Source organism: Anser brachyrhynchus, assembly GCF_964034855.1.
Source record: "Anser brachyrhynchus genome assembly, chromosome: 15".
Classification (NCBI taxonomy): Eukaryota; Metazoa; Chordata; class Aves; order Anseriformes; family Anatidae; genus Anser; species Anser brachyrhynchus.
In genome coordinates this window covers 9,148,299-9,163,876 of record NC_137733.1, presented here as the reverse complement: position 1 = coordinate 9,163,876, position 15,578 = coordinate 9,148,299, and the positions used below count along the sequence as shown (strand labels likewise).

Here is a 15,578-nt window from a genome sequence, read left to right as displayed (position 1 = left end):
GCTCTGCCTGTACTTCAAATGACACTTGGTTTCCACACATTCCTGGTTACAACTTTAATTTCTGTTAATGATATGACATACTTGTAATAGTTACCACATTTGCACCAAAGTGCAAAACTGCACTTTGCTACCCGCTGGTGGGATCGCCTCTTAGCTCTTAGATATGTGGGTCACCACAGTTACAGAAGTGCAACTCCATAGCTTCACTTTTTGGCCAAGTAATAGAAGATGCAGGAAATAGCGTTCTGGCAAGGCTTGTGGTTTAAGATTATTTTAGAAGTTATGAGATGTGGGATTGTGGAGTAATTAGATGATTGAAGTTTGACTTTAGATCACAGAATTCTTTTAAATCATACAGTGTTAAGGAGTAGTTGAGGTACAGGGGTGAAGTGTTCTTTTTCCTTTGCATTTCTGGTTTGATAGTCCTGTGAAACATCAGAGTTTGGGCAATGCAGTTGCTGTGTGTCTGCTTTGCATGATTGCAAAGAACTGGGATTTCTGTAAGTCACTTGTCATAGTGAGGAAGAAAGTGTGTTCTGTATGGAATGAGCTGTTAGTCTTCAGGCATGTGATGTGTGACAGTGTAGTGTGCTCGATACAGACATATCAGCAAACTTCCTTCAAAGCAGCACACAGAGCAGATGACTACTGCTGAAGAGCTGCTTGCAGATGGTATAGAATGGGAAGCAGGCTTCTTGTTCAACACCAGTTGGAAATCTTTGCCTTATTTTGCTTTTTTGGAGTATTTGTTAGGAATGCTCATATTGAAATGTAGCAAACCTGTTTCAACAGCTTAAAACGACTTGAATTTGTGGTTCTTGATAGAAACCATTGGACACAATTTTCCTTCTTGGTGATAAGTTCTGGTCAGGAGTACAATTGCTTGGGTAGATGTACTGTGCCTTGAAGGCAATGCTTCCTCACAGAGCTTTCAGAGAGGCTTGGGATGGAAGCAACTGTAGGCACAACCCTTTAAACTATAGTTTGTAACTATGTAACCTATTTCAAATTAGTCGGTTAGTTTTTTTTGTTGTTGTTGTTTTTTACAGAGGAAGATGTGATGGCTGGCTGAGGAACAAACTGGTCTTAACTCTTTCCAGGCAATCATACAGTCTTGCCTAATGTGGATCTTTGAGGAACAAGAAGCTAGCAACTGAGCTGCAAAAGCATGCTTACAATAATAGCATGGTGTACACTAGTGTCCTGTAGTAGAGACTTGCAGCTGACCTGAGAAGAGCAGGGAAATGATTTAAAAAGCTAGTTTTCCTGCTTTGTCAGTCCCATTCAGCTAAAGGTCGCCAAGTCTGAATTGCGGATGGCATCAAAACATGCAGATGTGATCAGTATGGTTCTCAGTTTAACTTGAGACAAATTTGCTTAGCTGAAGCTATTACAGAGCTGTTACAAAGTAAAACAATATATTTCTTCGTCCTTTTTATTGCCAAATCAAGCTATTTTGGTACATCTTTATTGTCTTGGCACCCACAGTGGAGGTAATTCTGCAGTATTGACTGCACATACAAGCTGAGCTGTTACATTTCTTGTTCAAAGTAACCCTGAAAATTGTACCCAGACTCCTCTGTTCCTTTTTATAAAATCTTGATTTGTATCAGACCCGAATAGAACAAATGTTCCTGACCCCTGATGGAAGAAGATCAGAGGTGCATCAAAAAGGCTTCCTTTAGATGAATTTGCTAGGGCTTCAAGTACCTTGAAGGACATGCTAGGTGTCCTGCCCATGGCAAGGCAGTTGGAAATAGGTGATTTTTAATGTCCCTTCTAACCCAACCCCTTCTATGACGGTTTTGTGATTCCCAGACATTCATGTTTTAAACCAATTAGTGACAACACATGAGTTTTTCTGAACAACTTTACCTGTGTATGTGCTTTGCTACCGCACAAGTGCACTCTCTGTTAAGACCCCAGCACGGAGACTTCTGAAGCAAGAGTGTTTCTAATATCCTCAGCTGACCAATCTGTGTTAACTTCTTCCACAGGCCAGCCCAACACCTTTTTTTAGAACTAGAAAATGGAAATGAAAGCTCCAGTGTGAACAGAAAGACTTGCAGGGAAACATGCAGCAGCAGATGCACCTTTTCTGCAGTGTATCTAACAAAGGTAATTCAATTACATGCTGAGGTGCCACATGCGGAATCTAATGCGGCTGGTCCGAGTTCATAAGATGATCTCTGAGTACGTTGCCTGCAGCTCTCCAGTGAGAGTTCTCTGCCCCTGGGTGGTGACTGCTGGCTGGGGTCCAGGAAACTTCTCAAGTGGGGTTCAGGAGCTGACACCAGGATTGTGACGTGCCCTGGAATGCAGCTGCTTTATGTGGGTCGGCAGAAATTCTCATTTTCTGACGTTTAAAACCTGAAAGGGGTATTTTTTTAAGCCTCAGTGATGTTTTCTGAGCTGAGGCTGCACACCTTGGGAAAGCAATGTTTGTAGGTAAAAGTTCATTGTCCTTTGGGGTAACAAAAGGATTAACAGAGGTGACAGGTAGGATGGCACAAACCTGAAAGTTCAGTACAGGTTACAACTGGCAGTGAAAGCAAAGCGTTAATTTGAGAGAAGGTTTTTGATACCTATGGAGCGGAAGGGCGTGCTGATGGAGGAGACCCTGGTGGGACAGATGCAGTTGACTTTTCATATGGGGAAAACTGGGAGGGTGAGTGACAGCTGCAGAAAGTGCATGTGCTGCAAACCCCTTTCTTAACAGTTTTAGTTCTGGTGCTGCCCTGGCTATCTGGAAGCGGTTGTTTCACCTCCATACCCTCTCAAGATGTAGAGAGAGGTCTTAGCCTTTTGGCTAGAGTGCTGCTTCTACTTGCTAAGCCCAAACTCAACACCAAGCTCTGTGTGAGCAGGACAGCAGAGTGCCAGCTTGCCCAGCTGTTGTGCTGCGGGAGAGGCTGCTGCTGTGTTACGGACAGTGTGTGGCAACGTTGTGCTGCCTGCGGTCCCTCCGTACCTGCTCTGTTTGGCTGACTACAAGGTAAGTAAGCAGCAGCAGCCTGAGCCCCACGTGGTGATACGGGGTCAGAAGTTGGTCTGAGTTAGGAAAACTGCTTACTAAGGGGTGTAGTCGGGAGAGGGTTGGTGATCCATCACTCATACAGCCCAGCCACACTGGTGCTGTCAGATACATGGTCGGTGTTTCCTGATGCTGATTGCTGTTTCCTGTTATGCTGCTGTTTAAGAACAGAATAAAGCATGTTTGAACAGCCTGCTGTGCATTAAGAGAAATACAAATCTATTTTTGCAGTGGGAAGTTGTCAACAGATGGCAGCATCCAGCTTTGTATCACTGGAGACTTCGAAGGCAATCTGTATCATGAGAGGAGTCCTAAGAGGGCTTTGGCGTTGCTGCCGGCCTCTGCTCTTTGTACGGAGCTAAATATCCGGGCCTGTACTCTGGTCCATGAAGAAATTTCTTCTCTTTGATCCAACAGAGCCTAATTTGAGATAATATGAGAGATAAGAATAAATATGGACCTTCAAAATACTGCACCAGGGTAAACCCTCGTATGTGACAGTTCACTGAAATGCCCTCTCTCCTCCGTTTCCTTTGTGTTTGTTTTCTGCCACAGGTAATTCGGTCAGCTCAGTTCTGAGTGGAGCATGGGTGTTCTGTTTCTCAAACTTGTGTGTCAATTACTTGCACCAGAAATGCAAGCAGTAATTAAACCTCGATCGTGGATGTCTGCACAGATATTTTAGTGACTCTTTCACGCCTATTGGAGCTGAGACAAAACCCAGCAGTGACAGACAAGGATGCACATTGCTGTGCTACAGAAAGCAGGGAGAGAAAATGGGTTGAAGTGACAAACAAGGCTTTATAACTTGCCTCAGTGGATTTGGCACCGAGTAATTTTGTGGCAGTGAAAGAGAAGTTGCTTTTGGTTGGTGTGGGGAGCGCTGAGTGAAGGGTGCAGGAACAGGGTGCAGTGCTGGGCATGTCATGGAGATGTGCAGGAGAACCTGATGGTGAAGTAGAGGAGGCTTCATTTATCTCTGAAGGGCCTGGGAGGTGAGAGGAGGCACTGGGGAGCTGTCGGAGAGGGGATGCTTTGGAGATGGTGGATGGTGGCTGCAGCTGGAGTAAGCAGCAAAAAACATTGAAGGCTGCCCATGATAGTCTTCAGTTTTAGAGTTTGGTCAGTGAGGAAGGCTTTCCAGACACACCAGGAGGCAAAAGCACAGGGGTCTCAAAACAGAGGCAGCTTTTCCTGTGGATAGGGGCTTGTTTTGTCTGGGTCAGTGTTCTCCAGACCCGTCTGCTTGAACATCAGTAGGGTTTTCCATCCACTGTTGTACAGGCTGCAGCTAACAGCGGTGGCTTTTCCTGCTCGTTTGTGGTGTTTGAGAGCGTCTCAGCCTGTTCCTGGGAAGGCTGGGAGGCACCGCTGTTAGCTGGGGAAGGGCGGGATTGTTGTGTCTGTTAGAAACAGATGGGACTGCACGTTGTGAGAGTTTGTGATATAACTCGGTGCTGTGTGTGTGGTTAGGATGTGTGCTTCGCTAGGATGCTTCAAAAACAACAGTGAAAAAATATCTTTGGGCCTGCTTTTTCCCCATGCCTTACCTGGAATGAAAGGATGAGCAGATACTTGATTAACAACCAAACTGCAACCTGGAAAAATGCAATACTTGTGATATGACAGTACTTTCATCAAGCTCAGTCTGTGTAGCACCAGTTTCAGCTGGGTTCTAGTGCTTCAGGAGGGCTGACTCCTTGGTGTGCCAGTTCTCCTGAAGCAGGGAAATGGGTTTCCTTCGTCATCTGCCGCACGTTCCAGCTGTAGTTTCGCTAAGGATGGAGGAAGGAAAACTGTGGGCCAAAAATGCACACCACATAAAATTAGGGAAAATAAAACTTTTGTCGTTAGGATAATTGTTCTTCCTTCTAACATCTGAGTTAGGAAGTAAGTCCAGAAGAGACACTCGGTTACCTTCTCTGACTTTGTGTAACAAAGGCCCCAGACCTCATTCCTGTTGAATTTCACCCCATTTGGTGCTGTCCAGGTGTGAGCACGAACAGGAAGATATTGTAGTGGTGAAGCCACCTTCACAAGCAGAGCAAAGCTACAAGAATTACTTCCAGAAAGCATCAAGCAAGTTTATGAAAGTCTTGTACATGCTGGTGACAAGTTTCAGTCTAACAAGGTAATCAAAGATCTGCTCTTTGTAATGGATTAGCTGTAGCTGACTGTGCTGCAACCGTGTTGTGTGTCCTGCAGCCCTGCTTCTGCTCCTTCATGTGCTGGTTGTGGCACTCAGCTGCTTAAGACAAACCTCCAGGGACGTGTATTTTGTTCTTGGGCTGCCACCAGGACAACAGTCACTGCACGGTTGTAGTTGATCAAATTTTAGTGCCATGCAGCAGCATAATGCAGGGCGCTTGAGATCAGCAACCACCACTTAGGTTTTTATAGTGACATAAAACATTGCTAAAGCCGATGCCGAACGCTCTATAAAAGCAAATGGGCTTGGTGCATATTGTAATGAAATAGGTAGCTTATTCTACCTGCTCTGGGCTGCTTGATGACTTTTCTTGTGAGTTTGGCTGTAGGCATATAAAAATGAGTAAACCGAAGGAAGTTTTTACTCTTTGAGTTAGTTAAAAGCAAATATAATTACCTGGTGCCCAGCACAATGCTCTGTTACACTGCAGCAATACTCGTTTTCATGCTCAGCTTTCGGATATATCTGGCTACCCAGTAGCTGATCGGAAATGAGGCTGTGTGTCCACGACTGCTTGCAAAATATTACATATGGAACAACTTTGCTCTTCATGAGTGCTCAGGCCTTCCTGGCAGCTCGCAGTTTTGTAGCTCCTGCGGCTCATGGAGGAGTCCCAGCACCCTACAGGGGCAATGAAATATTCAGGCTTGGATTTGTGGGGTGTCACTGGCCCCAAGTGACAGTCCCATCGTGCATCCTCACCCCCCACATCCTGCATCTGCACTAACACGCCACAAACTTGGTGACGGCGAAATGGCTCTGGAAGAGTTTTGGGCTTCTTCTACCAGGGGAGATGTTGATCCAGTAAGAAAGTCATGTGAAAATGCCTTGGTTTGAAAACAACAGCTCAAAGGGATGCTCTCAGAGATGCACTGGAATTGAAAAGGCAGGATTCAAGTACTGAGTCTAGTTTAGCTAAGTTTTATCAGGTGTTATGTCTACTAGTGCTGCACTTTTCATTGCATTTGCACTCCTTGTGTATTGGCTGCTTTTGGACAGGGCTCCCTAGCAGGGTACGTGCACTGAGCGACCCAACCTGAGCTTGGTCTGCCAGGGGGGTGCTTCTCTTCACAGCTTGGGGGCAAGCCATGAGTCCCATTGGTTATAACCAGGAGTTGATTTCTTTCAAATTCCATTCGTTTTGTTATTCCAGTTCTGTAATCACATTGTGCTACCCCTTCTACAGAAAACTGCTGTTTTTCCAGAAGCTTGCACTCCTCTGCCTGTGATCTCTAGATGTCCCTGTTGCCCCAACACAAGAAAATATGAAAAAGGCAGGGCTAGCAAAACACTTGGTAAGTGATCTGGGATAGAAACGTGTGTGCAACATCTGCCTGTCTTCTCCACAGCTAGATTAGGTTGGGATTTGTCTGTTCTGTTGTGGGGAAGAAACGTAGTGTAGCTGTTCTTGTTGTTTTCCACTGATGCACATAAATTGTGTTTTCAGCTGGACCAGGCTGTGAGCAGGAAGGAGCAAGGATTATGTCTGGGAGCAGCAGGAGAAAAGCAGTCAACGAGTGAGTTTAAAATAAAAGCTGCTGCTGAAACCCACCTCTGGTTGACTTCCCCAGTCTTACCAACTCTATGGATGGAGCCTAACCTAATAGTTTGGTCCATTGTTTCATGCAGTATGAGTTTGTTTTAAAAAGTAAAGTCCAGGGAAATCAGTGAGAATTCTGGGGTTAAATACTTTTTAATACCTTTATAAATCAAGCCTTTAATAATAAGAAAACAAATAATTTTCCCCATAACTTTTTCATTCTTTTCTCCCTACACCTCTGCAGTTCCCATGGCTGCTTGTCTCCTCACTTGCAGCGGCATGCCCAGCTACATTCTTGCCTAACAGGATCCTGAATATACAATCCAGGTCTGTTTGAGCAGGTAATTAGTGCTGGCCCTCGTTCAGTCCTTGGGACTCACTCCTTAGGGCTGCAACATCAGCCCCTGAGTTGAGCATCTGCAGTCCTCGATTTTGAAGCCATTTTTACTTCATTTGGGCAGGCTGCAGATCCAGGAGCTGTGTTTGTGCAGAGGCTGGTGCTTGCTCTGGTGCGGATGGGTAGGTGGATCTGTCCCTCCTGGGCAGGAGTCAAAGCCTTGCTTGTTTTCCACAGCTGGTGGAAGATTTCTGGCTTGGCTCTATTTTTAAAAATGAAGAAATAATTATAGTTTAGTCCGGGCAGAGGGAGTTTCTGAGTTTGGTGCAATGCTTGTGTTTGTGAAGCATTGTCAGGCGAAAGATGAGATGTTTGTGGTGGTAGGACCACTAAAGTCATCTGCTACCTGCAAGGCAGACAGACGTTTGTTCTGGGAGGAAAGCAAAAATCAGGAGACTCTATTTTCAGCTCTGAAACACTTTTCCTGAGTGATGTTCAGTGTTTGCCAGCAAGCCTTTGAAGAGCGGAGAAGTAACCCTGCAAGGGAATCACTGAGCAACCTCCTGGTGGCAGGAGCTGGTGGCAGTAGTATGGGGAACGTACCAGGGCTTGGGTAAAAATGACCCCAAGCCTGTCTTCCTGGTAGGCACCCACACATGGGGGAGAACCCAACCTGCAAATCAGAGAAATAAGAGCCCAGTGCCAGTAGGTAGTGGCTCAAAAATAGAAAGATACTGTGATGGCAGGTGACACTCACTCATAGCTGAAATAAAAAGCATTAAACTGTACAAAAGTGTGCTTTAATTGCTAACTCTTTCCTGTCTGCTTAAATCACTAGAAATAAAGGTCTCTTCTTTAGTGATGAGCAGTTCCAGGCAGAGCAGACATGATGGGGGAAACATGTTTGGAATAAATACGGATGTGAATGACACTTATTAGCTACAGTGTGGCATATTTATTTCTCTGTAGTTAGCATAATAGCACAGCTTGAAATGAGAAGGGTTCTTTACTCGTGTCTGTGTGTGCATGCATAAAAATAACAATGGATCGTTATGGGCAGAATGCGGATGATTTTCTGTCTCCACAATTAGCACCAATGGATGGCATCACGTGCGGGATCTGAGCAAGTGGCCTAGGCACGGCTGTGCTTTGAGAAAATACAAACATTTTTTTTGAAAAAAAAAAAAGTCCTATGATGAGTTGGATGCTCCGAGTAGAGATTGGTGATGATGATATGGCTGGCTGCTTGAGTGTGCCCATTGCCCATGTTTCTGCTGATGGGAACCTGCTCGTCTCCTGCTCCCTGCCTTGCTTTTCTCTGCTGGGTGCTTTCAGATGCCCCTGTCCCCAGTGCTTAGCAGCCAGGAGCCGTGCTGGGGCCCCGCAGGGAGGCGCTTGTTGCTTGCGTGCCCAGAGCCTGCCGAGTCCTGCCGGCTGTGCTGGGATCTGTCAGCCCCGCTGCTGAGCTTTCTCTTCTGATTTTGCAGGGTTTTGGCCTGATCCCTGAGATTAATCTTAAAAGTATTGCCTGGTTCAATGAGGGCTTCCTACTACATTTGCCATTTGTTTTCAGGTTTCTGGAGCAGAGCTTATCCCTGCCACAGCCAGGCACCTCACTGTGCCCACACCGGTGTGGGGCATCGGGTCCCATTGCAGCAGCTTCTGGACAAATCTGGACAAGTGGCTCCATGGGTACCCATCTTCCAGTTGCTTTTCTGCAGTGGCTCTAGGATTTCTTCTCTCTTCTACTATGATTTAATGGGAACATGCAGAAATGGAAAATTTGGACCTCTAGTGCCTTGTTCAAACTTTGAGTGAAATTGGCTAGGGGATTGCAGATTTGCTTGGGGAAGGGAAGACAACAGGCTGGACAGACAAAGGGAATGTTTGAGCTCTGTTTCCTTAAGAAAAGTCATGAAGTATTTTAAATGAGAGGAGCCAGGATCTTCTCAGGTTGGCTGTGAGTGCTGAGTACTGTGTCAGGAGCTGTCTTGGAAGTCTTTTTGTTGAGGGAAATAATTATAGTGTGGCAAAAGTATTTACTTGCCAGTTATTTGCCTGCCTTATTTGTACTGTATTCTTCCATTGCTGAAATATAAGATGAAAAACCTTAAGACATATGTCTGGGAGTAACAGACTTTCCATTCTTCTGAAGTTCACTTGATTGAGTGCATAGTTTAGAAATACTATAAAAGTGCCAGGCTATGGCTTGAAATATCTCATTACCAGGTGTCAGGCCGCTTATAACTTTTATTCAGAGATTGTTGAGGGTTTTTTTCCTTTCCTTTTTTTTTTCCCTGTTGGTTTTCTAATGAAAATGCCAAAAGGGGAAAAAACTATTACCAAAAAAACCCGCTGCTTTGATGAAAACAAAAATGCTGAGCCAGCAGTGGCTATCAATAGTTCTTGCTCTATTTCCTGGTTCTGACCACATATTATTTCACAAGCCCATGGGATGTTGCATGGTACGAGGAGGTCTTGTATGGGCATGAAGCTGCCGTTTCTCAGCATGCTGTGAGATAAGCAGGTAATTTATACTGATGCAGGGATCCAATGAGTAGGCAGGGAATAAAAACCCAGATGCTTGGGTTACAGCAGTGATTTGGCTGAAGTCAGGCAAGTCTCCCCTGTAGTGCCTGGGCAGCATGGCCAGCTGAGGGGACAAGGACCTTGTTGGACCTGCTGGCAGCCTGTGGCAATGTGGGGACACTTCTAATGCTTTTTCCTTCCCTTACAGGGTCATCTGCTCTACTAGCTTTGGGTGCTAGCCCACTAAGTGATGTAAGAGGGCTGACATCATTGCCAGGTCCTGTGTAATAGGTGCGTAGGACAGCAAGGCTGCTGTGGATGTGTGAAAAGTGGCTGAAGAAGCAGCTGAGATCTGGTGGTCCAAACTGTGAGTAGGCAGCGACAGCATTGGGAAGAAAACATGGGGAGGTCTAACGTAGAGTGCGGCTGGGGAGGGTTTGGCTCCTTCTGCTTGAAAGGATGGGAAGTGCTTCTCATGAGGACCTTAGTCATGGCCGGATGCATGTAGCATCTTCTGAGACCTCGTGCCAGGGGGAAGAGGATGCTCTAGAAGGACAGTCTTGTCCACCCCCAACTTGTGCTGATTCGGAGTGACATCAGGATCCTTCTTCAGTCCCGGACTTCAGCAATGCTTCCCCACTGCCTGGCCACCTCCCAGCACCAGCAGCAACAGAGATGGCTCGAGGATCTATCTCTGTGTCACATTGGAGCACATGCTGCTGCTGGGAAGCCTGCATTCCTGTTGCTGCCTCTCAGTGAGATGTGCCCTGGTGCAGGAAGATCCCTGCCTCCAGGGGCACACAGAGGTGCTCAGAGCCACCTCAGTGCCACCACAGGAGGTGACAGTGCCCCGGAGCAGCCTGTGTTTGTGGAATGTTTCTGTGGTCCTCTCCTATCCAGGCCTGCCAGAGGCTACAGTCCCCTCCCTGCAGCAATGCTGGAGCTTTCCACAGCAGGGAAAGGGAGACCTGGAGGTGTGGCTACCAATTTCCAAATAATAAAACGCTTAAAGCTGTACAAAAAACATCTTGCATGGAAAATCAGACAGAACAGGAGAAACAGTGATTACCATCAACATAGTTCAGCTGAAATCTTTTTCTTAGAGATAATCATCTCTGACTCCAGCAGTAAAAATAAAGGACAAAAGCTGGAGGAAGCCAGAAAGCACAGTTGTGGGAGTGAATCTTGGTGAAATGAGCATTAAAAACACAATGAAAGGCATGGAATTGCCTTAAGTAAAAACAGAGCCATCTGCCTGGAACAACAACTGAGATTATATGGGAAGCACATGGGGGTGTGGGGAATGGGGTTGAGTCGGGACTGCAGCAGGACTGGTGTGGGGCCGTGCCAGTGCTCACCATTCCTCAGCCACAAAGGAAGGGAGGATAAAAACCTCTGTGTAGGCCTGAGAAGGCCCCAGATTTCAGGTGTCTCTAGCAGTCTAGGAGATGTTCAGGTCCTTGCTTTTAGCTGATCTGAAGGATAAAGTAATTTATGGTCAGTCTTGAGGATAATGTCTGATCTTGGCCACTGCCTGCTCCTGCTTGCTGAAATTTGTCCCTGAACCAGTGACCTTTAATAGGCAATATGTGCTGAATTCACCTTTCTCAGTGAATCTCGCTGAAGTTCACATTTAAAGGTCTGTGCAAGTCAGTCGTGATCCAAAGCTCAAACAACTGAAGGGAAGATTTCCGCTGGCACAGATCCAAACACCGCCAGGCTGTGATGGCTCCGAGAAGCAATACTGCCCAATAAATCCAACTGGAAGCCGTCCATGGAGTTCATTATTGTTTCTGCTGTATTGGGAGCATGGCCTCATGCAAAGCAGAGTCACAAAATTGGCCCCAAATGTTGTTTCTCACTTCAGGCTTTAAGAAGTTATTTGGAGATTGTACATTTAAAAATAGGTATTATTTTTTAAGTGCTACGGGTGATGCCTGGCCTTTTATCAAAGGAGGCCAGTGCATAGCATGAATACCTGTGTCTTGTGGTTCTTTCAGGATGACCCTGATGGATTTGTTACAGTAGTTGTCATAAAAATCAACCTGCTTGATAAAGTATGTGCTATTTCCCACAACACCAAGAAAGCACCTGGGGCCCTTTTGCTTCTCATAGACAATGGCACACAAAGGCTCATGTAACTTTCCTGTCTGCTGATGACTGCTCTCTTCCAGAGCTGGCCTGGTATTTTTAGATGCAAAGAAGTGTCTCCTAACTATATGCTGATCACATTTTCAGTGCTTCAGCTGATATTAAAATGTTTAAAGAACAGCCTGAATTCACATACTTTTGTTTGTTGCCTTTTGGATCCTGTGTGTAGCTTTTCATGTGACTATGCCTATTTTCTACCAAAATCATTGTTTGGGAGCTGCCATGCAACACAGGATATTTTTATCAAGGAAGATCTTTTGAGTTATCCTTGGCCACAGCTATCTGAAATACAGGCTCATGCACATATATTCTCTCTGCAGGCAGAGAACAGAGGCAGGAATAGACTTTATAGGCATGCTTCTCAAATTTTATTAGTCAAAGGGCTGCCTGACCTTCAGGAAAAAACATATCTGGGAACTGTCATGCCTGATGTTGCCACCCTGGTGTTCATTTATGGCCAAATAACTTCTTTATAAGATATATATTTTTATTAGTTTTGTTTGCCCTTTCATTTACACGCTTGCCTGGATGAGAATGGGTTCTGTAAATCTCTTTGTCTTTGTGGGTCACTGTCTGGTGTCTCACACAGCACTCTCAGGCCCTAGACCACACTGAATGCTCTTCTGCCACCTTTGTGGCCTCTGCTCCATCACTCTTATGAGGTGTCTGACAAGCTGAGGAAAATGATCACTTTTCTGCAAATGGTGCAGTGAAATTAGTCCCTTCTGTAGCAAAATGATGCTGCATACTCAGACCAGCCTGAGACTGAAAAAGCTTTCTTCTCAAATTCAGCTTATCGCTGAAGAAACTTACTATGCACTTATATGAACAAGAAACAAAAATTGTGAAACACCTACAACAAGCGCAAGTGTGTGCTGTAGCTTTTCCTGGTTTACTGAATACTAGTGAGGACACCAGCTCCAAGTAGTGTCCATGCTGGTGGGGTTAATCCTTTTGTCTAGCTTGGGAATGACAGGGAGGAGATGGGAAGACGAGCACTGGTGAGGCATTTCTAGATCCATGTCTGCTCCCGCCTGTGATGTTCATGCTGGGTGGCAGCTGGGGCAGACCAAGGTAATAGTGGGGTTTTGGGGATTCCTGTGTAGGAGCTGGTGCTTCCAAAGCCGGGCCTTTCAGAGGCTAAGCAACACCCACGTTTGTTTTTTTCCACAGACAAGGACTGCTGCCCTCCTGGCCCTCCTCAGCCTCATGCAGAGGGACCAGACTGGTGGTGCTGGGCTGCCTTTGCGCATTTGGGGTTCTCCCTCTTTGCTAACCTGCAGTCCTGGTGCCCTGTCCTCACCTTTTGGGTTTTCAGAGAGGCACCAGATGCATGTGCTTCCCCAAATGGCACTCAGAAGTGGGTGCAAAGTCTGTCTGTGTTTCTTTTTATTTCCAAAAGCAGTTGGCTGTCATTTTCGGTAACATGATGAGCAAGGGAAGGGAATGGGCCCTTGTCGTATATACAGCACAAGTGCCAGCAAACATTGCATTGATACCCTATGCTCTTGCAGCTCTACTTCCAAAAGCACTCCAGTGTCCCATTTCTCTCTCTTTTGTCTCAGCAATCACCACCAGACTCGGACTTTCATGATTTTGTGCCTGCTGAAAGACGTTTACATAGAAGCCGAGCTTTAAGAGCTCTTTAACAGCCACACTGCCACTACCGAAACAGCCACGTGCTTTTCTCCTCACACACTGGGCCATCAGTGAGAAGCTGTTACCCAGCTGGAGGAAGATGCATTTCTGGAGGGTATTTTGAAGGAATTAAATATCCCAGTGTTTGGCAGTAAACAGATGAGGGCTTCCACCAGCCCCAGCGGCATGACAGGGCCGTGCTGAGGGGGGCGCCACAGCTGAGGGACGCCACCTAACATGGCTGCCGGCCCCGCCCCAGTGCAGGCCCCTCACAGCTGTGCTGCGTGGGCCTGGCCCCTCCTGGCGAGCTGGTGAGGATGACATGGAAGGCAGCTGCAGACTGTTACCATCTCTAGCTGTGAGGGTGGGTGAGTGAGGGGTCCTCCCTGTGGGGCCGGGGTGGCTGTGAGAGGGAGGGGCATGTAATGGTGGCAGACCTGGGCGTGACAGGAGGTGCGCTAGGGTGTCTCAGTGCTTCTTTCTGAGGCATTCTGGTGGGCTTCGTCGTTTGTGTGTTCCCTGTGTACAGCCACAAGTGCTGGTTTGCCCCAAAACTTCTAGCTCTAAGCAGGAACAGCAAAACTGGTTTCCCTGCAGGGAAGTAGTGGTTCTGGTGTGGGTCCTGGCATGGCCCCTGCCTTCCCTCAGCTGCTGGAGTCACCACTGTGAGGTAAAAGGTGAGGGTTTGAAAGAAAATAATCTTGTAAAAGGGCTTGTTCTGTGCTGCTTTCCTTCTCCTCCTCAGTCCTTGTCTTCTATGGATTCAGCTTTGTGTTTTGGTCTTCAAAGGCTAATGTAAAGCTCTGCTATAGTTTAGGGTTTGCATTTAACGTATTTCAATATGCAACATGTTTAGGGCTGAATTAAACCCAGGGGAGGCAAAATTGGGAACAGACAGAAGAGTAAATGTAAGTGTATGTGTAGGATGGAATTAAGGCGATGCGGGCAGGCACACAGAAAATAAGGGAAAGAAGACAGGGAGAGCCTGGTGTCTCTTTGTTGTAGTATCAAGCAAACTGTGACTAATGGAGATAATTTTTTTCCTATCAGTACCATAATAGAAGAATAAAACTAATTGTCATCTGCTGCCTGCTGTTTGTAAAGCAGCTTCTCTTAAATAGTTCCTACGTATTGAGTTCAGCTGTCAAAAGGAGCTGCTTTTTTCATGGTCTGCAAAATGCATTTCAGTATGAACACAGCTCAATGCAAAGGTCACCCCATCAGAAATGTTTTCCCTCAGTAGTGAGTATAATGGCAAAAAAAAAGGCATTTTGCAGTCTATTCTCACCATTTTGCTTGATATTTCTTAAATGGTAGACATCTGGAGATTAAATTCCCTTTGATGGGCAGAGTTTGAGGGTGAATGTTTTGTAGTGTATGCTGGGCTCCCCGCCTCCTCTCCTCCATGCCGCGTTATGGGCTCTGTAATCGCTACTTATGGCAGGTAGTATGAACCATAAAAAGAGCAGGAGGCAGAAGAAAATTACCTATTGTTTTTCAGATTGGCTATTATTCCTTAGCATATTAGAATGTGTTCCTGTGCGTGTTAGTGTTTTAATGGTAGTTTGGTTCCTTGATGCTTAAATTAGTCTCCCTGTCAGTGTTTCTATTTACTTGACACATTCCAAGTATGAAAAGGCTCTGGGAACCAGCCTACAGAGCAGGGGAAACAAAAGCAACGGTAAATATCACTACAGACAATAGGCAGAGGTCACACAGCAGAGAGAAGAAGGGTTCCTGCTAACACGCTTCTGCAGAAGGGTCGGGATAAGGCAGTTTGAAGTTATAATTAAGGCTGTGTGCATGCGGGGTGCTTGCTCAGTGCATGTACTCCCAGATCTGCTTGTAATATAACCTGGTGGAGTAAGAAGTAGGTCTGTCTGCTGTCTGGCACCTGAAAGCAGATATTTCATCTTTAAAGGTATAGCTTGCACGTTTCACACAGATTTTTACACCACCTTTGCTAGTGTTTTGAAGTTGCAGAGGGGAAGTTTGGGGAAGGTTTTGTGTCCCGGGTGGAAATGTTTTCTGCTGCTGCGCTGCCTGGACTAACCCATAGTGATCCTTCTCCAAAGGACCGCGTGCAGGCAATGAAAACAAGGGCTCTGCATCAGATCTTTTCAAATGGTGTCAGGTGGTT

At 46.0% G+C, this 15,578-nt stretch overlaps 1 protein-coding gene across 14 annotated transcripts in view; it reads left to right on the top strand.

Moving 5' to 3' along the window:
- Positions 1-54: 54 nt before the first annotated feature.
- LOC308178546 (uncharacterized protein) overlaps positions 55-15,578 on the top strand; it is a 169,912-nt gene continuing 154,388 nt past the window's right edge. For 6 of the 14 annotated variants that reach the window (XR_013939809.1, XR_013939810.1, XR_013939811.1 and 3 more), the window contains exon 1: positions 13,813-14,115. Coding sequence is in view for 4 of the 14 variants with exons in the window: in XM_080557384.1 (XP_080413510.1) it covers positions 13,676-13,749 (74 nt within the window). In the remaining 10 variants the exon portion in view is untranslated. The other 8 variants (XM_080557384.1, XM_080557385.1, XM_080557379.1 and 5 more) reach the window with 5 other exon arrangements.